Source organism: Suncus etruscus, chromosome 3 (genome assembly GCF_024139225.1).
Source record: "Suncus etruscus isolate mSunEtr1 chromosome 3, mSunEtr1.pri.cur, whole genome shotgun sequence".
NCBI lineage: Eukaryota > Metazoa > Chordata > Mammalia > Eulipotyphla > Soricidae > Suncus > Suncus etruscus.
Genome location: NC_064850.1, coordinates 85,792,350 through 85,815,563, shown reverse-complemented (window position 1 = coordinate 85,815,563; position 23,214 = coordinate 85,792,350). Strand labels below are relative to the sequence as shown.

Genomic DNA, 23,214 nt, shown 5'->3' with positions numbered 1-23,214 from the left:
GAAGACAACAAAGAAAAAATGTTCTAGAACTTAACTTAGAGATACATTTGTGGACTTAATCCCAACAGAGAAATAAAAGTAAAAATTAAAATAAACAATCAGAACTATAATAGATTGCAAAGCTTTTATGAAGCATGGGGAAGTTATTTTTATATAAATCTTTATTTAAGCACCATGATTACAAGCATGTTTGTAGTTGGGTTTCAGTCATAAACAGAATACTTCCCTGTTAATCAAATTTTAATGATTGATCATTGTTTTCTAATTCTCTTTGATTTCTGGAGTATAGTTTCATACTGCCTCAGTATGTAAAATTGAGGAAACCTACTAAATAGGCAAAACAATAGAAAATTCTAAAGTAATAGTGAAATCTACAAAGTAAGCAAAATACGTTTACTTATAATTTTCAAAGATGCAAATCAAAACCAGAGATGCTTTTTTTCCCTTTATTTTTTAGGAGATGCTTTTCTTCATCCTTCAAAATAATAGTAATTTTAATACAAATAATAGTCATTTATGGGGCCGGAGAGATAGAATAGAGGTAAGGCCTTGCGTGCAGAAGGTCGGTGGTTCAAATCCCTGCATTCCATATGGTACCCCATGCCTGCCAGGAGCGATTTCTGAACATAGAGCCAGGAGTAACCCCTGAGCACTGCCGGGTGTGACCCAAAAAACAAAAACAAAAACAAAAAAAAAACAAAAAAAAAAACAAATAATAGTCATTTATAAGTTTGGATTACAACAGATCCCTTTTGCTTTTGAAAATAAAGTAAAATTGGATTGCTCTTGGAAGAAAATTAAAGAGTATGACAGTAAAAACTACCAATTATCTAGAAGTGATTCAAGAGCAGTGGTGAGGGGTTCTTGGGCATTTTGTGATAAGGGTGCAGAAATTTTGTGCATCGAAACTATAGGGGATGGAGTGGTTCTACAGTAGTAAGTTGTTTGCCTTGCATGCGCTAACCTTGGACAGACCATGGTTCGATCCCCCAGCGACCCATATGGTCACCCAAGCCAGGAATGATTTCTAAGTGCATAGCCAGGAGTAACCACTGAGTATCACTGAGTGTGGCTCAAGAAAAATAAAGCAAAAAAAAAAAAAACACCTATAAATATGAAAACCACTATAAACGTACATATTTTAAAAGCAGTTAACTTTTGGAGGATGCTTTTGGGTTACACCTGATGGTGTTCAGGGGTTACTACTGGATCTGCACTCAAGAATCATACTGGAGATATCAGGGGACTGTATAGGATACCAGGGACTGAACCTGGATCAGCCATGTGAAAGGCAAGTACCTTACCACTGTCCTATCTCTCCGGGCTCCAGCTGTCAAGTTTCAATCCCCTTTTATGGACTAGTGATTCTAGAAATCTATCCTAAGAATAGGTTGAAGTTTTCAAGGAACCACAACTAAAAATTTTAATATTTGCAAATTACCTCTATTCTTCAATATAAGCATTATTAACTCAGGTAATAGTATGCACTGTATCCATATAGTTGTGTATCTTATAACTAAAATTTTTCTTTTGCAATTACTGTATTTTTCGTACCATCAGATGCACTTTATCCTCCCTAAAAGTGTATTTTATGGAGCAAATGCTGCCTGGAGCTGAAGCCTGATTGCAGGGGAGGAGAGCATCTAAAAACTATGTGTCTTATGGTCAGGTGTTTCTTACAGAACAAACAGTATGGCAAATTTTTTAATCAAATGAGAATACTTTAGTAAAATGGTGGTTTGATTTCTATAAAAAATATTTTAACATGAATAAGCCAAAAGATAGAAGCAAATTAGGCCAAAATTATTTGACTCATAATTTTTAGTACTTCCCAAATATTGTTACAGCAAAGGTCTTTTTTTATTGTAAGAATTTATTCAAGGGCCCGGAGAGATAGCACAGTGGTGGCGTTTGCCTTGCAAGCAGCCAATCCAGGACCAAAGGTGGTTGGTTCGAATCCCGGTGTCCCATATGGTCCCCCATGCCTGCCAGGAGCTATTTCTGAGCAGACAGCCAGGAGTAACCCCTGAGCACCGCCGGGTGTGGCCCAAAAACCAAAAACCAAAATAAATAAATAAATAAATAAATAAATAAAAACCAATAGATACATAAATAGATAGATAGATAGATAGATAGATAGATAGATAGATAGATACATAGATACATAGATAGATAGATAGAACAAAAAAAAAAGAATTTATTTAAGAGACAAAATTGATTAACATATTGAGATAAGTTAACATAACATAATATAGTAACATAACATAACATAATATAATTAATGTAATATAATAATACATGTAAGTCAAAGAACATTTCTGATTAAAACACAATTTTTTTATCATAATGGCTTACATATCTTTCACAGTATTTTAGGTACATATTAACATTGAATCAGGGGAATACCCATCACCAAAGATGTCCTCCCCCATCCCAATTCCCTTTCTGCAACCCATATACCCCACCATCACCCCCAAGCTGCTAGAGTAGGTGGTCCCCTCTTGGTCTAGCTTACTATTAGTGATCACATATCTGTTTGGTCCTGGTACCCTCCCTTGTTTCCCCCTCTATTTAAGAGGTGGAGCTAGATAAATTGAGTTATGTGGTCTTGTTTGAAGGAAAGAAAAGCAATAGATTGGGGTACAAAATAAGAAGAAAAAGAAGTCAAATACGCTGAAAATGGGCGGAGCCCATCTAGAGGCTTTCAACCTCAGTTTGAGAGAGGATGTGAAAAGGTAATTGAAACACCACAACAATACAGAAAGAAATATCAAATTAAATATCCAGTGAGCACTACAGCAATAAAGACAAGCACCACACAATAGTCTCAGTTCTGAAATCAAATCATGCTGGAGTGCAAAAAGAAAAAGAAAGATAAGATAAAATAAAATAATATTGGAGACATCAACTTCAATCTCTACTCCAAAATAAAGACGTCAAAAAATTCGATCAATCAATAAATAAATAAATGGAAAAATGATTGTTTTGTGCTTTTTTTTTTCCTGTTTCCCCCTTCATAGGCACAATAACTATTGGGGATATTGTAGAGGGAATTCCCTTGGCCTAGGAGGTACAGGGTTTCTCCACCCCTGAAGTATACTGTTATGGGATTAACTATAGACTGCTTGCATGATCATTTACTCTCCCCTCAGTGTGCTTTCGTGGTATATGGAAGACTTCTGCTTCGTCTTGGATGGTAAAATCAGACCTCTGTATCTAGAGATCTTGGTGACTGTGCAGCTCAAGGAATGGAGCTTATGATGAAGTCTTTCTTTATGGTTCTAGCAGTTATGCTTCTTCAGTGTTGTTTTAATCCATCTTCTGTAGTTGGCTCCTAGGATGGAGCCTGGGATAAGGTCTTTCGTTATGTTTCCGGAAGACCCGTTCAGTTGCAGAGATCTTGTTTGTTGAACAGATCGTAGACCAAAAGCTAGGCTAGAGCTTTTTGTTGCTGTTGTTGTTGTTGTTGTTGTTGTTGGTCCCTGGATGCGTACTGTCCAGTCCTGGTTGTAACAACCAGTCATCTGTACATAGCAATCTTGGCTTTTGCACAGATCAAAGGGTGACATGTTTTCTGATTTTGTTTTATTGTTAGCTGAAGAGGAAGGACAACTTGCTCTTAGATCAAGTTGTTCCCATTTCCTCATTGTCAGGTTATCAATTTAGAGCTGGTGCATGTTGGCGTCAGAGCAGCATTATGAATGCCCTGGAGGGGATTTGGCTCCTGGAGCTGTTGTGGAGAACTCTGTCATTTCTATGTCTGGGATCCAGGAGTCAAGGCTGGATGGTTCAGTGTCTAGTTCCCTGGAACCTAAGTTGTTTCCACATGACATACGTTCAGGGTGGGAGATGTCCCTGTGTTGTAAACAAGTATGAGTTCTTATCCCTAGTAGATGAGAGCTTGTTTTTACACATACAATTTCCCCTTTGTTTAATATGTCTTTGAAGGAGGAAGTGGTGCTACATTATATTGCTGGTGGATTTGGGGTGGAGAGAAAAGAAAACAGACACCTGACAAAAACTAAGAATATATATGCTCACACATATCTAAAGGAAAAAAAAGTTCCTTTAAAAAAAAGATTAAATAAAAGACGTAATTAAAGGAATAAAGTGGGGCCGGGAGAGATAGCACGGAGAGAAGGTGTCTGTCCTTCCTGTAGAAGGACAGTGGCTCAGATCCCGGCATCTCCCATGGTCCCCCATGCCCACCCTGGGCATTCTCCAAGCATAGAGTCAGGAGCACCCTCCGAGTGCTGCCAGGAGTGACCCAAAAGAAGCAAAAACAAATCAAATCAAATAACAAAAACTAAAATAAAACAAAACAAACAAACAAAAGAAACTTACAAGAATAAAAAAGAAAAGAGAAAACAAAACAAAACAAAGAAAAAAGGGGAAAGTGATACAGGAGATCACTTTATATTTGTGGAAAAACAGGATAAGAGGTTGTGTTATATAGGTCTATACTTATGATGAAAATATAGGCTTCCCCATTGTCTTTTGAGATTTCCTTGTGAGGTGTGGGGTCCAGGCAGGGAGGTCTTGCTTGAGTAGAGTTCTTGCAGTGGGGGTCCTTTGGAGCTAGTTCCCATATCAAGCCACAGTCCACATTAGGGAGAGGTGATTAGGAGGGCCACACTGCATGGGTCAGTTGGGGTGTTGGTTGTATTTTCTTGCCAGAAAGGAGGTGAGAGTTTGAGTGGATGTCTCTTCACTTGGGTAGTGGCTACTGGCTCGTTGGGGTAGGAAGTCAGTCTTGATGCCTACTGGATTAAGAACTGAGGGTGAAGAGTTATAGTGTGGTGGGGATATCTAGGGTGGGATTGAGGGGTGAAGGAATAGATGGATTTCTGGAGAAGGGAGAGGGAATAGTATATGGGAGAGGTTATATAGGGTATAGGTATGGGTTGTTTGTGGTTTAGATTTGTCCCTTAAGGAGGATTCCTATCTCTGTGTGCTCCTGCCCACATATAAACATATAGAAATTAGATTAGGTGGGCCTGGAGAGATAGCACAGCGGTGTTTGCCTTGCAAGCAGCCGATCCAGGACCAAAGGTGGTTGGTTCAAATCCCGGTGTCCCATATGGTCCCCCGTGCCTGCCAGGAGCTATTTCTGAGTGGACAGCCAGGAATAACCCCTGAGCACCGCCGGGTGTGACCTAAAAACAAAAACAAAACAAAAAAAAATTAGATTAGGTGTATGTTAATGTAGAGAGGTGTGGAGGGCAAGAGGTGCGCTGAGTACTAAGTATAGTACTTGTAAGGAAAGGAAACTAATAGGTCAACTTTTGGGTATGTATGGGTTTCGTGTCTCCAGTACTGACCATTGTGTTAGTGAGGTCTATCTATATAGGTGTTTACCCTATTCAGTTTTGTCCACAGCACCCTATATGTCAGCTTTCCTTTCCTATAGAGGAGGTAACCATGTGGTTTTTATTTGACATAGATTGAATTGATGATAATGAGGAGGAGAAGGTGGAAGAAGAGTGAGACAAGAAGAGAGAATAGGAAAAACAAAACAAACCAACAATCAAACACCACCAACAACAAAAATACGAAGTATTGAAGAGAGGGTATAAGAGCAAGGGCATTTTAGTTTGGTTGAACATGTTCGATGCTTAGGCCCTGTGGTAAAAATTTGTAAGTCTTGGTTGTTACTTTGATGATCTGGCTGGTCATGTACTTCAGGTCCTAAAAGAAGGCATTATCTAGAGAAAAAAGGTATTTTAAAGAGTTTTATCCGGCCATTTTCATTATTCAAGCAGAGTGTGGTGCCTCATGTGACTGAGCACCATAGGATGTTCACACTTTGTATTCAGGAACCCCTATGGACAGAAAAACTGAGAGGTTAATGTAGATGTGGTAAAAGGTAAAAGGCATTCAAATATAATGTTTTGAAGTGTTTCCATTGGACTCAGTAATTTCCTGTCATAATCTTTACCTGTAATCCTGTATAAGATCCCTAGTAAATTATTATGAGCCTTTGTAGTAAAATGATAATTATATACCTGTTCTCTCTATGCTGTACAGCAAAGGTCTTTAAGCAGAAAATAAAATGTTGTTTTTTATTTTAAATGTCTTTATGTATATGATGTGGGCTCAAACTTCCATACTATCTTAAGCATCAGGAATAAACATTTACCAAAAACTTTAGGAGATTTATTTTGGAATGATTGGAGAACATATTTTTTTTTTTTAGTTTTCTGAGAACTATCTTACTTTCTTGGAAGCCCAGCGGTAATAACAACAACATAGTTGGCCAAAATAGATCCTCTAGTCAACAATATGGCTCGCATATTGTATCACAGAGTAGAGCTCTAATGGTTTTTTTTTTTTTCCTTATAGATGTCGTCTGCTGCTGAAAATGGAGATGCAGCACCTGGAAAACAAAATGAAGAAAAAACCTATAAGAAGGTAAGAATTTTGTCTTTTTTCTTTAGTCAAGAGGATCATTTTTATTACTTGTAATGTTAATATTATCATATGCCTTTTCTTCCTCCAAGACAATATTTTGATCACTGCCTTGGTATTCTTTTGGTATAAGTGGCTTAAACAATATAAATACAAAACAAAACATTTGCAATACACAAACCTGACATGAGTCTTACTGTGTCAATATCCAGATATCTACAGTTTGTGTTCCTTTCTGAATAATCTGGGAGAAATGCCCATTTCTGTCTTTTCCAGTTTTTTATTTAAGTAACTGTGGCTATTTGGTTGTAAAACTTGATCTACATAATTGCTTGCATTTTTAATATCTTTATTTAGCACCATGATTACAAACATATTTAGTTGGGTTTCAGTCATAAAAAGAACACCAGCCCTTCACCAGTTGCAACCTTCCTTCCACCAATGTCTCCCATCTCCTCCTCCCCCACCACCTGCCTGTCTTTGAGACAGCATTCCATTTATCTCACTCTCTACCATTGTCATATAGTTGTTGGTGTAGTTATTTCTCTAACTGCACTCACCAATCTTTGCGGTAAACTTCATATTCATATTCCAGCCCTTATTTCTATTTTCTCTGGGTATTATTACTATACTGTCTTTTATTTTTCTTAAATCCCACAGGTGAGGGAGACTAATCTGTGTCTATCTTTCTCCCTCTAAATTATTTCACTCACCTTAATAGTTTTCATGTCTACCCTGGTATAGGCAAATTTCATGACTTTATTTTTCTGACGGCTGCAAAAAATTCCATTTTATATATGTATCAGTATCTTAGTCATTCACATTTTGTTGAGCATCTGGGTTATTTCCGGATTCTAGCTATTGTAAATAGTGCTGCATTAGATATAGGCATGCAGACATGCAGAGGGCTTTTTTTTTTCTTTCTGCTTCATTAATTTCTGTTCTAAACTTTGTAATTTCCTTCTGCCTACCTGTTTTAGTTCATTTTGTTGATGACTTTCTAATTTTATAATCAGTGTGATTAGGCTATTTATGTAGGCCCCTTTCTCCTGCCTAATGTCTGCTTGCAAAGCTATAAAATTTCCTCTTAGTACCACTCTTGCCATGTCCCTCAAATTCTGATAACTTCTGCCTTCATTCACATTTGTTTCTAGGAATCTTTTGATTTCTTCTCTGAACCATTGGTTGTTCAGTAGTGAGCTGTTTAATTTCCAAGTGTTAAAGATTTTTATATGTCTCTTTGCAGTTATTTCACTTCTAATTTCAGTGCATTGTAATCTGAGAAGATAGTTTGTACAATTTCTATCCTCTTCATTTTATGGGCCAGCTGTCTTTTTCCAATTTTGAGGTACTGCCTGAATTACTTTTCTGATGATTGTGTGTGTATGTTTGTGTGCATTTGTTTGTTTTGTTTTTGGACTACTTCCACCAATGCTCAGGGATTACTCCTGGCTCTGCACTCAGGGAATCACTCTTGATGGACTCTGGACATATGGGATGCAGTAATAGTACTCAGTTTAACCACGTGCAAGGCAATCACCTTAATCACTACATTATTGCTCTAGCTCCACTGCCTACATTTCTTATATCCTGATTTTCTGAAGACTTTAAAGTCAGCAGAGGCCAATTAAGTCTTTCTCTGATTATATTATTCTGCTACTTAGAAAATCCTGTGAGCACATAGAACTCTCCTGGATAATCCAGATAGTTGCTTTTTTTTGAAGTTAACTGAGTTCAAGCCTAATTTCTCCATGCAACTTTAACTCCATAAATTTTATAGACTTTATATAACTTTAACTTTATAAACTTTAACTCCTTATATTGATAGGCTCCATGGATTAGGACATGGATATTATTGGCTGCCTTTTTCTCTCAGCCACTGTAATTATAATATTGAGGAAAGTTAGTTGTTTGAAACCCTTCTTATTCTTGAGAAGGCGCTTGTTGGTATACAGTGTTTTGTGTCCAGTATATGGATTCTTTTCATTGACTCTCTACTTTGCACCAACACATTGTCTCTGAGTCACCCTTAATGCTCAAGAGCTTTTCCTGATGCTGCTTAGAGTCCAGGATATTCAGGTGCTACAGTTGGAGCCCAGACCTCCTTCATATCAACCATACACGTTAGTCCATTGAACTCACTCTCCAGCCAAACACTAACATATTAAACATTTGCTATCTTTCTATTTATTTATTGTGGGTTGGGGGGTCATACCTACTTGGTCCTTGGAATTTTTTTGAGAGGGTTTACGGGACCATATGGTACTGGTGGCTGAACCTGGCCTCCTGCCCATAAATCATGCACTCTAATTTATTGAGTTATCTCTTCAGTGCTATCTTTGTATTTAAGAAAAAAAAAAACGATAACACCAATTTTTAGTAGGAGCTATATCCTTTCTTCCTCTCTTAGGCCTCTCTGATTTCTTGTCTCTGACCCATTTTTATAACAATTTCTTTTCAGACTTTCAAATATGTTTTACCTCACCATTCTTTGATTCTGGTAAATTTATGGTATCCAGCGACCAAGGTAATGTTCAGAAACATTACTGGGAATTGTTTGTTCCCATGTACCACTATTCTATTTTTTTCCCCTGCCTTTTTTAAAATAATATCTTTATTTAAGCACCATGATTACAAACATATTTGTAGTTGGGCTTTAGTCATAAAAAGAACACCCCTGTCAGCAGTGCAACATTCCCACCACCAATGGCCTCCATTTCCTTCCTATATTCGAGATAGGCATTCTACTTCTCTCACTCATTGTCATGATAATTGTTAGTGCAATTATTTCTCTAACTGAACTCACTGCTCTTTGTGGTAAGCTTCATATCATGGGCCAGTCTTTTCAGCTCTTATCTATATTGTCTCTGGGTATTATTACAATAATGTCTTTTATTTTTCTTATATCCCATACATGAGTGAGACTACTTTGTGTCTATCTCTTTTCCTCTGACTTATTTCAATCAATTTAATAGTTTTCATGTCCATTCATGTAAAAGAAAATGTCCTGACTTCATCTCTCCTGATGGCTGTATAGTATTCTATTGTGTTTATGTACCACAGTTTCTTTAGCCATTCATCTGTTGAAGGGTATCTGGGTTGTTTCCAGATTCTGGTGATTATAAATAGTGCTGCAATGAATATAATGTGAGGAGGGCATGTTTGTATTGTGTTTTTGTGTTCCTAGGATATATCCCTAGGAGTGGTGTAGCTGGATTATATAATAGCTCAATTTTCAGTTTTTTGAAGATTCTCGATATTGTTTTCCATAAAAGCTGAACTATAGGGCATTCCCACCAACAGTGAATGAGTGTTCATTTCTCTCCACACCCCCACCAGTACTGATTGTTTTTGTTCTTTAGGATCTGTGCCATCCTCTGTGGCATGAGATCATGCACCACTCTTCTCAATGTTAAAGCTTTGAATAGCTTCTGAAAGTATATATATGTACTATGAGGTTTATTATGTCTTCATAATTGTTTGTATTTTTCACTTCAGTGGATAGCCAATGAGAAACTTTGTTATTAAGTATATATGCCCTCTGATCTGACCATGTATTTAGGGCATGAAACACTTGGTTTTGAGTCTGTAAAGTTTTTGAGCTGTTGTTTATCTGTGAAGCCATGTATACTTCCTTCAAACCTGAAAGTGAGTTTTGCTGGTGCAGTATTCTTGGCGAAGCATTTATTTCATTGAGTTTTGTCACTATATCCCACCACTGCTTTCTGGCCTTGAGGAAACACTTGGGATATGTATCCCATTCCATTTGCTGTGAGGGAATATGGACTTTTCCCAGGTATAGTATTTTTTCTTACTTTTTTACTTAGCCAAACCTAGAAATATAGACAAGGAGATTGCCATCAAAAGTGCACTGGTAGTCCAGAGATGTGACTCAGATACAGAGTACATGCACTGCCTGTGTAATATCCTGAGTTTGATCCTTGGCACTTAAAAAATAATAAAAGCATTACTGTGCTGAAGATAAGGGTGAACATTCAAGAGATTGGAGACATATTATAACTTATAAACTATGCATCCAGTTAAAGGCTATAGTAAAACATTAATTTTTTTTTTAGTTTAGCTTTTGGGTCACACCCAGCAGTGCTCAGGGGTTACTCCTGGCTCCAGGCTCAGAAATCGCTCCTGGCAAGCTCGGGGACCATATGGGATGCCAGGATTCCAACAATGACCTTCTGCACAAAAGGCAAATGCCTTACCTCCATGCTATCTCTCCGACCCCTAAAACATTAATTTTTGAACACTGGACAGAACCCAAATCCTATCTTATTCACCCAAGACTCTTTTTAAGTTTAGGCATGATAGAAAACAATACAAAGATGCTCATATTGCCAGCTTGCCATCACTTTAGAGTAGTTGTGGGCAGTTTTCTCATTTCTCATTTCTCACTATCAACATGCATTGTGATTCTTGATAGAATTGACTTGCAAGGCAATTGACTAGTCAGGCAAATGTATAGCAAGATTATAATCATGACATCTTGGGATTTTTTACATTGTACTTTGCCAAAGTGGAGGTATGTGCCTCTGTAAGAAAAGCATCAAAGTGGTAGCACTTTTTTTGGATTTTAGTCCTCTGTCACATCACTGAGTGGGACTCACCTGGAAAAAGTACTGCTGTACTAATAGCAAATCTTTCAGTTTACATTTCCATCATATAACAACTGTCTTCCAATTGAGCTGTTCTGGGAGAGTGGAGAGGGACACTAATCAAAGTCACATTAACTTTTGCCAGTGGATTTTTTTTTTGGATATAAGAATTTTAAGTCAGGCTAGGAAAACCTCTGGTATGAGATTTGAGATGTTTAAATGGGAATTGGCAAAGGCAGGTAATAAGCAAATAATATCCTAAAATTCAAAAATGAGGATAAGGCACATTCTGGAAACCAGATCTGAGGTTGTTTCTGGGTCTCTAATTTGAACCAGAAATAGTAAATAAGGATTATGTACTTTTAAAAAAGAAACATTTCTTTTTGTTCAGAGATGGGACCTGAGAAATAGTACAATGAGTAGGTCATTTTGTCATGCAGGCAGCTAACCAACTTCGACCTTTGGCATCCTATATCAGCGCTGCCAGAAATTATTCCTGAGTGAAAAGCAGCCAGGAATAACCCCTGAGCATCACCATTGTAGCCCCAAAACTCCAAATGTTCAGGAGTTTATAAAGTTATAGTTTATGTCAAATTAACCACCTTTTTATTATGAGAAATTCACTACCTTGGTTACCAATAAAGAAAAGGCTCAAAATTTCTGAAACTTAATTTTTAGATGTCTGAAAAATTGAAAATTCTTGTAATAGCCTTTCAAACAAAAAAGAAAAAGAGTGGAGGCCAGAGCTATATAGCATACTGGATAGGAAGCTTTCCTTTCGCATGGGTGATCCAAGTTCTATCCCTAGAATCTCATATGGTCTTTTGACTGCCAGAATGATTCCTGACTCCAGAGCCAGGTGTAACGCCTGAGCATTTTTGGGTGTGCCCATCAAAAAATAGAAGTTTGAAAAAAAATAATAAAAAATAGAAGTTTGAATTAAATGTATTAAATATCGAAATGACTATATTTATAACTGGTTCTGAGGATCTGGTTCAATGATTTTCCCTCCAAAGAATGGCAGTTTTATTTCCTGCTGACTTATACCAGCAGCATGAAACATGAGTTGGCTTTGCATTGTTACTGCTAACATTACAGCTGTGTTTTTTGCAAATATGCAAGTGGTAAAGAGCTGTTAATAATAACAGGCTAGATGAACCCATTAAGGTGACTGTATATTTAATCACTGTCTCTTTTACAAGCATCTGAGAGTCACATTTCTTTTCCACCAAGCATGTGTGCCCCATATTGAGAGCTCTAATTTACTATGTTGTGCTTAAGAAAGAATATCAGCAGAGCTTATAAGAGAAGGAAGTGGCATGATATCAAAAGTTTAGAACCCAGCAATATATAAGAAGTATTCAGAAGAGGAAAAAAATCTTTAAATAAAGTTGCTACATCCACAGATTAATAGTTTGTTTCATATCTCCAATGTACTAAGTGGCTGCCAGTCACACTCAGAATCATGGGTTCTGATTTCCCTATTTGAAGAACTAGTCAGTGTTTATGGAACAATGTTAGACTATGAGTCTATACTCTGCCCATGTTGATTTAGACTGGCTTTTGTTCTTCCAGATGGCCAGTTCCTTTATCCATTAATTGTTGATGAAAACCCCAGTGGGGCAAATTGCTCAAATCAGTGGGGTAAAGTTAATGTTTCCACTCATGGTGAAAAATCACAATTTTGATTTCAGCTGCTTCAAACAGACATTATCTATGAAGGGCTGCTTGGCTGTGTTTACAGAGTATAGAATTTCTTTTCTCTGCTTATTTATTGCCTTCTGCAAGAGTTCTAAATACAGGAAACTGACAGTCAAGAAGAAAGTTAAAGCACCAGGGTGGACATAATAGTACTGGGACATTACTGGCTTTTTCACTGAAGGCTGACAGGAAGCTCCTGATCCAGCTGATTGACTGTGCAGACAAAAGTGGTCATGGGGTCCCTCCAAGAGTGATCCCTCAGCTCAGAGTAAAAAGTACGCCCAAAATAGTGATAAACCAAAAATAATTTTCAAAACTATTCTCTCGATAAAACATATGAAAGACCATATTGTTACACAAAAAGAGGAAAAAAATGATCTAAGCACAGGTTAAAAAAAATCAAATCATGACCCAAGTTGGTATCAAGTGCCAAGAGAAGCAGAATTTCATTTAATCTTCCCTGGCAAGTTCTGACATGCCCTAAGATCATTACAGTCTTCAGAATAAGAAAGTCCTTTCCTTGGCCTTGTTCATCAGAATAGTATATCACTAGGATGAAATTTTCATAGTTGTCTTGGTGAGTGTCAGAAAGTGCTATATTTCTAACTCATACAATGATGCAATGTCTATGATAGGGAATTTACTGAAAACAGCATATTACCAGGGTTTTAATAATTTTTGAAGATCAAGAAACATGACCAAGACCAAAGTTAAATACCAGGGCTGGGACAGATTTGGAAGTATATGGTGGCCTTAAATGATAGCTTGCTTTAAGTCCTGGATTGAGGAACTCAGATTGTGTGGTCTTTCTACTACTGTTCATTAGAACTTCAGGAATGATAGAATATACTATAATCTTTATTAGTACAGTAGCTATAAGCTGTGTATCACACAGCTTGGAAATGTGGCCATTATGCCTAAGGAATGAATTTTTTTATAATTTTCATTGAGACCAATGTGAATTACAAGTCTTTCTCAGTTGTGTTTAAGGTACATACTGATAGTAAATTAGGGCTATTCCCACCACCAGTGCTGACCTCTTTCCACCATAGTTTCCAGCATGCATCCCATAACTCCACTCTCAGCCCCCTAGATTGCTCGTGTAACAAGTCCCTTTTGTGTATAGCTTGTTGTAGTTTGGGTCTCTTGATTCTATTGTAGTTGACTTTGGTTTAGGCATTTAGGTCTGATCATTTTTTATTTTCACTCAGTGCTCATGAGACCATTTTTCTCCTTAGAAATAGAAAGCCATAGATATATGAGGCAGAACAAGATTATTCATGTTCTATGATTCTGTTAAAATAAAAAAGGAAAACGAGTGGAAGCCCCTATCTAGAAGCTATAAATATAAATTTAAAAGAAGAAAAAAGAAAAAGAAAGACAAAGAAAAAATGTGGCAAGTTTTTTTGTTTGCTTGCTTGTTTTTGTTTTGCATAGGCACAGTAAGTATTAGGGAAATTAAACAGTTGTCCAATCGTATGGACTTGGGTCCTCATGATACGTGTTCAGGGTGGGAGGTGCCCCTGTATTATAATATGTAAGGGTTCTTATCCCTAGTGGATAAGAGTTTGTTTCTATACATAGCATTCCCCCCTTTTTATTATGCATATGCAATAGGGAACAGTGCCATATTCCATTGTTGGTACCGTTGAAGCTAAGAATAGCAGGCTTTACATTCTCTGCCCTGTTTTTGACCTGGGCTTTTATTCCAAGCAGGACTTTTTCTTCTAGAACTTCATACCAAGCAGAACCAAAACATGTCAAATTAACAAATATATATACATATATAAAAATGTAAAAAAGATAAAACAAAAATAATAAATAAAAAATAAAAATAAATGAACAATTAAAAAGGATCGAGGAGACTACCTATTTCTTTAAAAATAAACATACTAAGTGGTAAAACTATTCAGGTATTGAACATACAAGGAAAATATAAACATCCCCACTAAGTCTTTTGAGATAGTCTTGTGAAGGGGAGGTCCAGTGCACTTTATCATCCCACACCATAGTCTTATTGAGTTTGAGAAGTGGTTAGCAGCAGTAAGGGATCAGAAAGTGTCCTTGGACTGGGGGTCCTTCTGGAGATGAATCTGGTAGCATGCAACAGTCCACACTTGGGACAGTGAAAAGAAGGGCCTCATAAAATGAGTCAGCAGGCTTAGTGGTTGTAAATTCTTGCCAGGCACTAGATTTGGGACTGAGACTGGTTTTCAGAGGGTGTTCTTTAGCTTTGGGAGCTGGGTGTTGGTTTATTGGGGCAGGAGGTCAGACTTTAACTGCTGAGTTAAAAGCAAGGAAATTCCCTTGGCCTAAGAGATACAGGGTATCTCCACCCTTGAAGCATACTGTCATGGGACTGGCTCCAGACTCCAGACATGTTCATTGTCAAACCCCAAGGTCTTTCTTTTGGTGCCAGGAAATGTTCTGCTTAGTTGTGGTTGTCAAAGTCAGTCAGTTAGAGATCTTGGTTTTTGCACACAAAGTCAGTCTTCTGTAATTAGAGATCTTGATTTTAGTTGTTGTAGTCAATCTTCTGTAATTAGTGATCTTGGTATTTGCACAGATCCTAGGATGTAGTGTCTTCTGATTTCATCTCACCGTTAAGTGATGAGGTAGGGCAACCTGCCCCTAAATCAAGCTGTTGCTATTTCTTCATCATCAGGGTGTTGTGTGAATCTCCCATGGTGCAAGTTGATGCCAGATGGTATTAAAGACTCCCCCCTCCCGGGGATGGGAGGAGTTTGATTTCTGGTGCTGCTACAAGGAACTGTGCCAATTCTACAGTTGGGATCCTGGGTTCAGGGTTGGACAGTTGGTATCCGATCACTTGAGGTCTAAGACGAGTCCCCATGGCAAATATTTAGTGGAAGGCACCCCCATATTATAAAATGTCTGGGTTCTTATTCCTATTAGAAACTTGTTTCTATACATAAGATTTCCCCATTTTAGTGTGCCTATGCAAAAAGAAATAATGCCATATTATATTATTGGTGCATTTGGGGATAAAAATGACAAGCTATAAAATCTCTGTGCCCTGGTTTTGACCTGAGCAAGTAAGACTTTTCTACTAGAAATTCATACTAAGCAAAACCAAAGCAAGCAAAAATAAAAATAAAAAAAAAGAAATGAAAGAGGCCACCCCTATATTTGGAAATAAACACACTAAGAGTTATAGCTATTAAGGAAATGAACATTAAAATAAAATATAGATATCCCCATTAAGTCTTTTGAGATAGTCTTGGGGAGAGGGGATAACATCTAGAGCACATTTTGGTCCCACACTGTGTTCTTACTGAGTCTGAGAAAAGGTTTATAGCAATAAGGGATCAGATAGTGTCCCTCTGGAGCTGAATCTGGTAACAAGCAATAATCCACACTGAGAGGGGAGTAGGGGAAAAAGGGCCACATAGAATGAGTTACCAGGAGTGGTAGCTGCAGCTTATTGTCCAGGCGAGAGACGTGGGCTAAGGAATACATTTTTGGGGGGTGGGGTTTGGGTCACACCCAGTAGCACTCGGGTTACTCTTGGCTCTATGCTCAGAAATCGCTCCTGGCAGGCTCGGGGGACCATATGGGATGTTGGGATTCAAACCACTGACCTTCTGCATTTAAGGCAAATGCCTTACCTCTCTGCTATCTCTCCGGCCCCAAGGAATACATTTTTTATTTCAAACTGAGTTAAATGTAAATAAGCATACATGTACATGGCTAGTGGCTACCTTATTGATCAACACTGTTCAATATGACAACAGGGTATTATAACTACCTAATTTAGACATGAGAAAATTATAGTTCAGGTTCTAGTGATGGTTTTCAGAGTAACAATTAGGAATTTTCTGCAATTCATAGAACTAGAGAAGTTTAAGAGAGAGTTGTTTTTGTTTTGCTTTAACAAGGCAAAAAATTAGAAAAAAGTAAGCAAAAATTTACATTAAAAGCAGTCTACTCTCAGACTAGAGATACAGTACAGGGATTAAAGTGCTTGAGTTTATACACTGTTGATCCCTGCTACATGCAGCTGTCTCCCCCCCCCCCCACACACACACACATACACCCAAGTACCATCAGCAGTGATCTCTGAACACAGAGATCCCTGAGTACTAGCATGTCTGATCCAGACACCATTACAGCCACTATTCACCTATACACATACACATATACAAAAAAGTTTAATCTTAGTTAAAATGTTGATGCCACAGCGTTTTTTTTTTATGTAAAGAAGTAGCTCGTCCCTCTACTCCCTAGTCTTTCAAATTATTTAAGTTTATGTGGTTTAATCATATATCCTAGGATATGTAACAGTGATTAAAGTCTCTAGTCATGCCATTTCTTTATTATTGTTGTTGTTGTTGATGATGATGATATTTTTTTTTTATTCAGGGTTTTTTGAACCATGCCCATTGATGCTCAGAAGTTACTCTTAGCTCTGCACTCAGGAATCACTTCTGGTGGTGTTTGGGGGATTGATAATGAAATGCTGGGGATTGAACCCCACCTGGTCATGAACAAGACAGGTGCCTTACCCATTGTACAATCACTCCAGTCTGAGCCATGTCATTTCTTAATTCTGTAACTTGCCCTTAAGAAGTACTGGTGTTTCCCAAGTTGGTGATAGCCTGGAACAGGAAATATTTACTGATTTGTTATTGGTTTTGGTCCACACTTGGTGGTTCTCAGGGCTTACTTCTGGCTGACACATCAATCCTGGCAGGAGTCAAAGTACTATATTTGCCAGGAATCAAACCAGGGTTGGTTACATGTGACACAAGCACCTGATATGCTGTACTATTGCTCTGGCCCTCACTGTTTGTTTGTTCCTCCTCTTTGCTTTTACCTCTCTCTACTACTTCATTCTAATCTGAGCCCCCTCACAATGCCCCCACCTCCTATAGCAAGATCTTGCTTTTGGGGTGGGGAGGGGATAATAAACCACAACTAGCTCAGGACTACTCATGGCTCTGTGTTTAGGGTTCTGGTGTTAGAGGATAATATGTGGTACCTGAGATTCAGTTAGGGATGAGCACATGCAATACAAATATAAAAATACCAATTATCTCTCTGACCCATAATTCTCCTTTTTATGATAGCATCTGGCTGCTGTGGATGTTACTGTCATTCACCTTTGGCACTAACATTCTCATGGACCCACATGACAATATCCTTGATAAGAATATCTAGAGTACTCTAGGAAAAAAAGACCATGATACAGACTGGATCTTTGATCCATGAGACCCAGTTTGTTCCATTCTGTTTTGTTTTGTTTTGTTAACACCTTGGCTGCCATTTAATCCCAGATTCTCAGCTGGTTTCCCTGTCAGTATGAGTAAACAGTGATAAGCTAGGAAGGAATAATGTAACCCTAAACTGCAATGCAAGGAAAGATGTCTTTTGTGACTTTGTACACATGAGTGAGACCATGACTCAGAGATAGTGTAATTTAAGAGGAAGCACTCATTTAATCAAAACTATTTTATAAATTGTCAATGGAAAGTCACGTGAGTTCTGGTATCTTAATTTTAGGCTGTCTGTCTTTGGATTTTAACCATTCTAGATACTAGAAAAAGTATATCTTTGGCATTTCTCCTGACTTATCTGAGTTTACATTTTTTCTATTCTTAAATTATAATTGATCTACTAGCTTATAGTACCATGATGACAAGTGATTTTACACATATGAACTGGCCTGCTTCTGACTCACCTAAGAATTGGCCAGTAGCCCATGAGCACTGAATAGGATGCTATGTCCTTTCCAACAGCAATGGCTTCAGAAATGACAAGGTGTTTCAAATAGGCAGCAGTCATTATGTTTTATCAGTTAGGCAGCAAAGAAAATTGTGGGGTAAGGGATGTGATTTGTTAATAATCACATTAAACTTAGAAGGATATTTAATCACATACAACTTTCTACCCCATGCATGCATCCCTTATGACCCTCAGATTCTGCAGTGTCATTGGTGCCTTGATATTCTCCCTTGCTAAGTTCAAAACCAAGTGATTTCAGGCTTATTGTTATCACTTTCTGCAAGACATGGCAAGTGAAATAGCAAAAACTATAGCACAGTGGTAGGGCATTTGCACATGGCCAACCCAGGACAGAAGCAGGTTTGATTCCCAGCATGCCATATGAACCCCAAAGCCTGCCTTCCAGGAGTGATTTCTTATCATAGAGCTAGGAGTAACCTTTGAGTGCCCTTCTGGGTGTGGACCAAAAACAAGCAAACAAACAAAACTATCAACAACCTCCACCAAAGTGGAATCAAACCATTAAACCTCCACCCAGAATGTTGTTCTTTACTATGATTTCTAGTTTCCCTCCCTGTCACTCTCCACCCCGCTTAGTAACCTGTGATTTATTCAAAGTCTAAGAAGCTATTGTCATCAGAAATTATACACTCACCTTTGCTTATATGTATACATAAACACATATCCCATATGAGTGAGATCATCTGTATTTGTCCACTTCTCTTAATTTTGTTTGATAGTTCCATCCACGTTTTGGCAAGTGGCAATATTTCATCTTTTCTTATAGCTGAGTAGTACTATATTGTGTAGAAATGTACCATCTCTTTAACTATTCATCTGTCATTGGGCATTTCGACTGTTTGCAGATTAGGCTATTAGAGTGCTATAGTGAGCATAGGTGTAGATAGAGCTTTTGCATTAATTAATGTTTTTTAGTTTTTTGAACAGATATCAAGGATTGGAGTTACTGAGTTATACAGAAATTCTATATTTTTATTTTTTGAGATGTCTCCATATGGTTTTCATTAAGGTTTAAACCTGTTTATATTCACACCATCAGTGAAGGGCTCCTTTTCTGCCAACACTGATTGTTTCCAGTCTTTTATTCAGGTTGTACAATCTCTCCAGTCTGATACTTAAATTATTTTTAAAAGATGGTTCTTAAGGAGTAGTATGAGGACTAGAGAGATAGTATAATAAGTAGATAAAGCACTTTTTTTGCTTGGATTTGATCCCTGGCTTCTTATGTATGGACTCTCAGCCACCACCAGAACTAATCATTGAAAACAGAGCCAGGAATAAGTCCTCAGCACTGCCATTTATGGCCTCAAAACAAGAAAATAAAACAAAAAGAGTGTTTTGCATTTAATAAATGACTAATGCATTAAAAAAAAAAAGAAGTGGTGGGGCTAGAACAATAGTGCAGTGAGTAAGGTGTTTGCCATGCCTGCTGTGGACTCAGGTTCGACCCCTGGCATCCCATATAGTCCCACAAGTCCACCAGGAGTAATTTCCTGAGTGCACAGCCAGAAATAACCCCTGAGCCTGTGCTCCCTCCAAAAATATGTGGTATAAAAATAATTTAAAATTCTGGAATTCTTTATTCGGGATTCTGAAAAAGATCAGAAGTGGGATTTGTTGTTGTTGTTGTTGTTGTTGTTTGTTTTATTTTTGATTGAAGTGACATTGAAATATCTAAGTTTTATGAGCTATTTTTTATATTTACTTAATAGATATTTATAAAACATGCTGTGTGTTTTTCAGACTCTGCTATTTTCTGGTCTGCTCCCAGAATATTATTCATAAATTTTATAAACTTTATGTAGTTTATTCTAGTTAGAAATCTCTTCAGTGAATTAAAGTATAATAAATTATTGTTAATCATTAGTAATTTTTAAATGTGTGTTATTAAAAAGGACTGACATTTGTTCAGCATGTCCAGACTTAAATCTGAACTCTTTACAATGATTAATTCCAAGTTTGCAGGTGAGAAAATGAGAGAGAGAGAGAGAGAAGAGAGAGAGAGAGAGAGAGAGAGAGAGAGAGAGAGAGAGAGAGAGAGAGAGAGAGGAGAGAGGTGGCTTTCTCTAGGACACACAGCCAGTAAGTGACAAAATAAGACTGGGATTTCAACTCAATTCTAACTGTAGTATCTCTGTGAGCTTCCCACTACACTGGCATCTAAATACTGGGCCCCAAAGACATTAAAGTGAAAATTTCTCAATTAGCCACTGGAATAATAACCAATAATAATGTTATTGATAGACCCAGCCCTCTTTGGGATGAGAAAAGTAATGAATGGAATTAATATTATTTGTTTGTTTGGGCTACACCTGGTGATACTCAGGGATCAGCCCCTACAGGTTTAAGGGAACCATATCAGGTACCAAGGAGCAAATGCAGGTTGGCCACATGCAAAGTAAACACTACCCACTATACTATCTCTCCAAACCTAGCAATTAAAAATTTTTTAAACTGACTCCTACTGAAAGATTTAAATAAGAGTAAACCTTTTCCATAATCTGTCTCACCTCTGAACAGAGAATCTTAGCCCTGGCCTCAATAACATTTTCTAGAATGCACATAGTATTTTTGAAGTGGAAATTAATCCTCTGTAGAACCATAGAAATAAAATGATGAATACAGCAAATTTTTCAGAAATTATTCTGAGTGAGGAACTCAAAATTGACTGTACGAATTGAAATCTTCTTGGAGGGGGTGATGTATTTTGAACGGGAAGGTCATGAAAAGAACACATCTTCACACTGAACTTTGGAAATCGAACTGTCAGGAGGAGTAATAACTCCATGACAGTCAACTCAGAGAAACAAAGATCTGATGAAGAAAGCTTTAGGTGGGAGGACAGTTATTGAAAGTTATTTTCCCTGATAGGAATTAAGTTCTCCCAGATGCTATAACTAACATTTGCCAAATAGTTCAGTTCACTGTCATGGATCTTGCATCTGCATTTTTCATCACACCTGGCAAGAAGAGAATGAAGCTCTACTTTCTTCTTTGAAGTCACTGACCCCAAGAAATTCAGCACATCACTAAAGAGAGAAAAATAGAAGTGTTGTTCTCTAAAGGGAACCATCAAATTTTCATTCCTTTCCTTCCTTTCTTTTATTGCTGAATCCTGATATTTACCCATATCCAGATACCCTGAAAAACAAATTGGACATAATGATAACGAAGGATTCAACTTATTTTATGGGGCCCATGATGAATGGTACTTGAGGCTGCCATGTGGTACTGGAAATCAGACTCAGGGCCTTGCACATAGTAGGCATGTACTCTACAACTTGAGCCATATCTCAATTGTGTGTGTGTGTTTGTGAACAAGAGCTACTACTAACTCTGTGCCCTCTCTCACTTTTGACAGTTTGGCATTGCTTGTGGGGAACAAGTGGTTCTGGGGATTGAACCCAGTTTTCTTACATGCAAAGTATGAACACCAGCCGGTTGAGCTTAGAGAGACAAACTCTCGCTTCTCATTTACTTTGTTGCTGTTGTTGTTTTGATGTCACACAAGCTTGCACATGCTTGGTTGTAGTTGTCACACACTTGCCCACTGTGCTCACTAGAGATTGCACACTTTAGCTGTGTACACACCTGACTACTCTAGAGATCAGATACTCTGTTGTAACTCCAGGAGTTACAGAGCTCAGAAACATAGGTATCCATGGATTTATAAGGATGGCACCACATATAGAACTTAGAACCTCAAACTTGTAAGGCTGACATTTTCCCTGAGCCTTCCACTGGGCTTAGTGTTTGTTTGTTTTTTAACATTTTGTTCCAATAAAAGATTATGAGCTATTCTTACTTTCTTTTTATCTTAATTTTTTCTGTTTATAAATTTGTTTTTATAAAAATTATTGAGGCACCGTGATTTATGAGGTTTTCATAGTTGAGTTTTAGACATAGTGTTCCAGCACTAATCCCACCCAGTGTCAACTTCTCTCCACCTATATCTCCAGGTTCCCTCTCAGCCTCAAGCCTGATTCCTTGGCAGGAACATTTTTCCAATGTTGTTGGTTTTGCATATGTTTATATAGCTGTATAACTTCTCTGCATCAATTATGTGTCTAAGACCCTGGTTATTTTCCTTCAGCTTCTTTTGGTGGGGGCACACTCATGGTGCTCAGAGGTTAGTCTTTGCTCTGAACTCAGAAATCACTCCTGGCAGACTTGGGGGATCATATGGGACGTTGCGAATTGAACTCAGGTCCATCCTAAATCGGATGAGTGCAAGGCAAACACCCTACCACTGTGCTATCGCTCCAGCCCCCCTTCAGCTTAATTTCCTCCTTAATTTTTTGTTTGTTTTGGGCCAGATCTGGTGATGTTTAGGGGTTACTTCCGGCTCTACACTCAAGAATTACTTCTGACAGTGCTTGGGAATTATATGGGAATCTAAGATAGAACCCAGTCAACCATATGAAAGGAAAAGCTACACTATCTGTACTGTCTTTTCAGCCCCTCACCTCAATTTTTATCCTTTTTGTCTTCTTCCCTAGGGTCATGCATGATATAGGCAATGTTCTTAATTTTTACATAAGTACTCTCTACTTCTCCAAGGTATGTTGCTGTCTGCTGTACCTTATAGATCAAGCTTAGCTTTGAGTTTTACAATCCTGACCTTAAAAAATGGAGGTGTCTGAAATTCTTTTTTTCTTAAACTTTATTTATTTAATTATTGATTGATTGGTTTGGGGCCACACCCAGCAGTGCTCAGGGGTTACTCCTGGCT

General features: G+C 37.8%; 1 protein-coding gene across 3 annotated transcripts in view; it reads left to right on the top strand.

Annotated features, from left to right (window-relative positions):
• Positions 1 to 23,214, top strand: part of PIP5K1B (phosphatidylinositol-4-phosphate 5-kinase type 1 beta) — a 370,177-nt gene that overhangs the window by 146,221 nt on the left and 200,742 nt on the right. For all 3 annotated transcript variants that reach the window (XM_049770950.1, XM_049770947.1, XM_049770949.1), the window contains exon 3: positions 6,343 to 6,411. In XM_049770950.1, coding sequence (XP_049626907.1) covers positions 6,362 to 6,411 — 50 coding nt within the window. In that variant the 5' untranslated portion in view covers positions 6,343 to 6,361. The remainder of the gene's footprint in view (positions 1 to 6,342; positions 6,412 to 23,214) is intronic.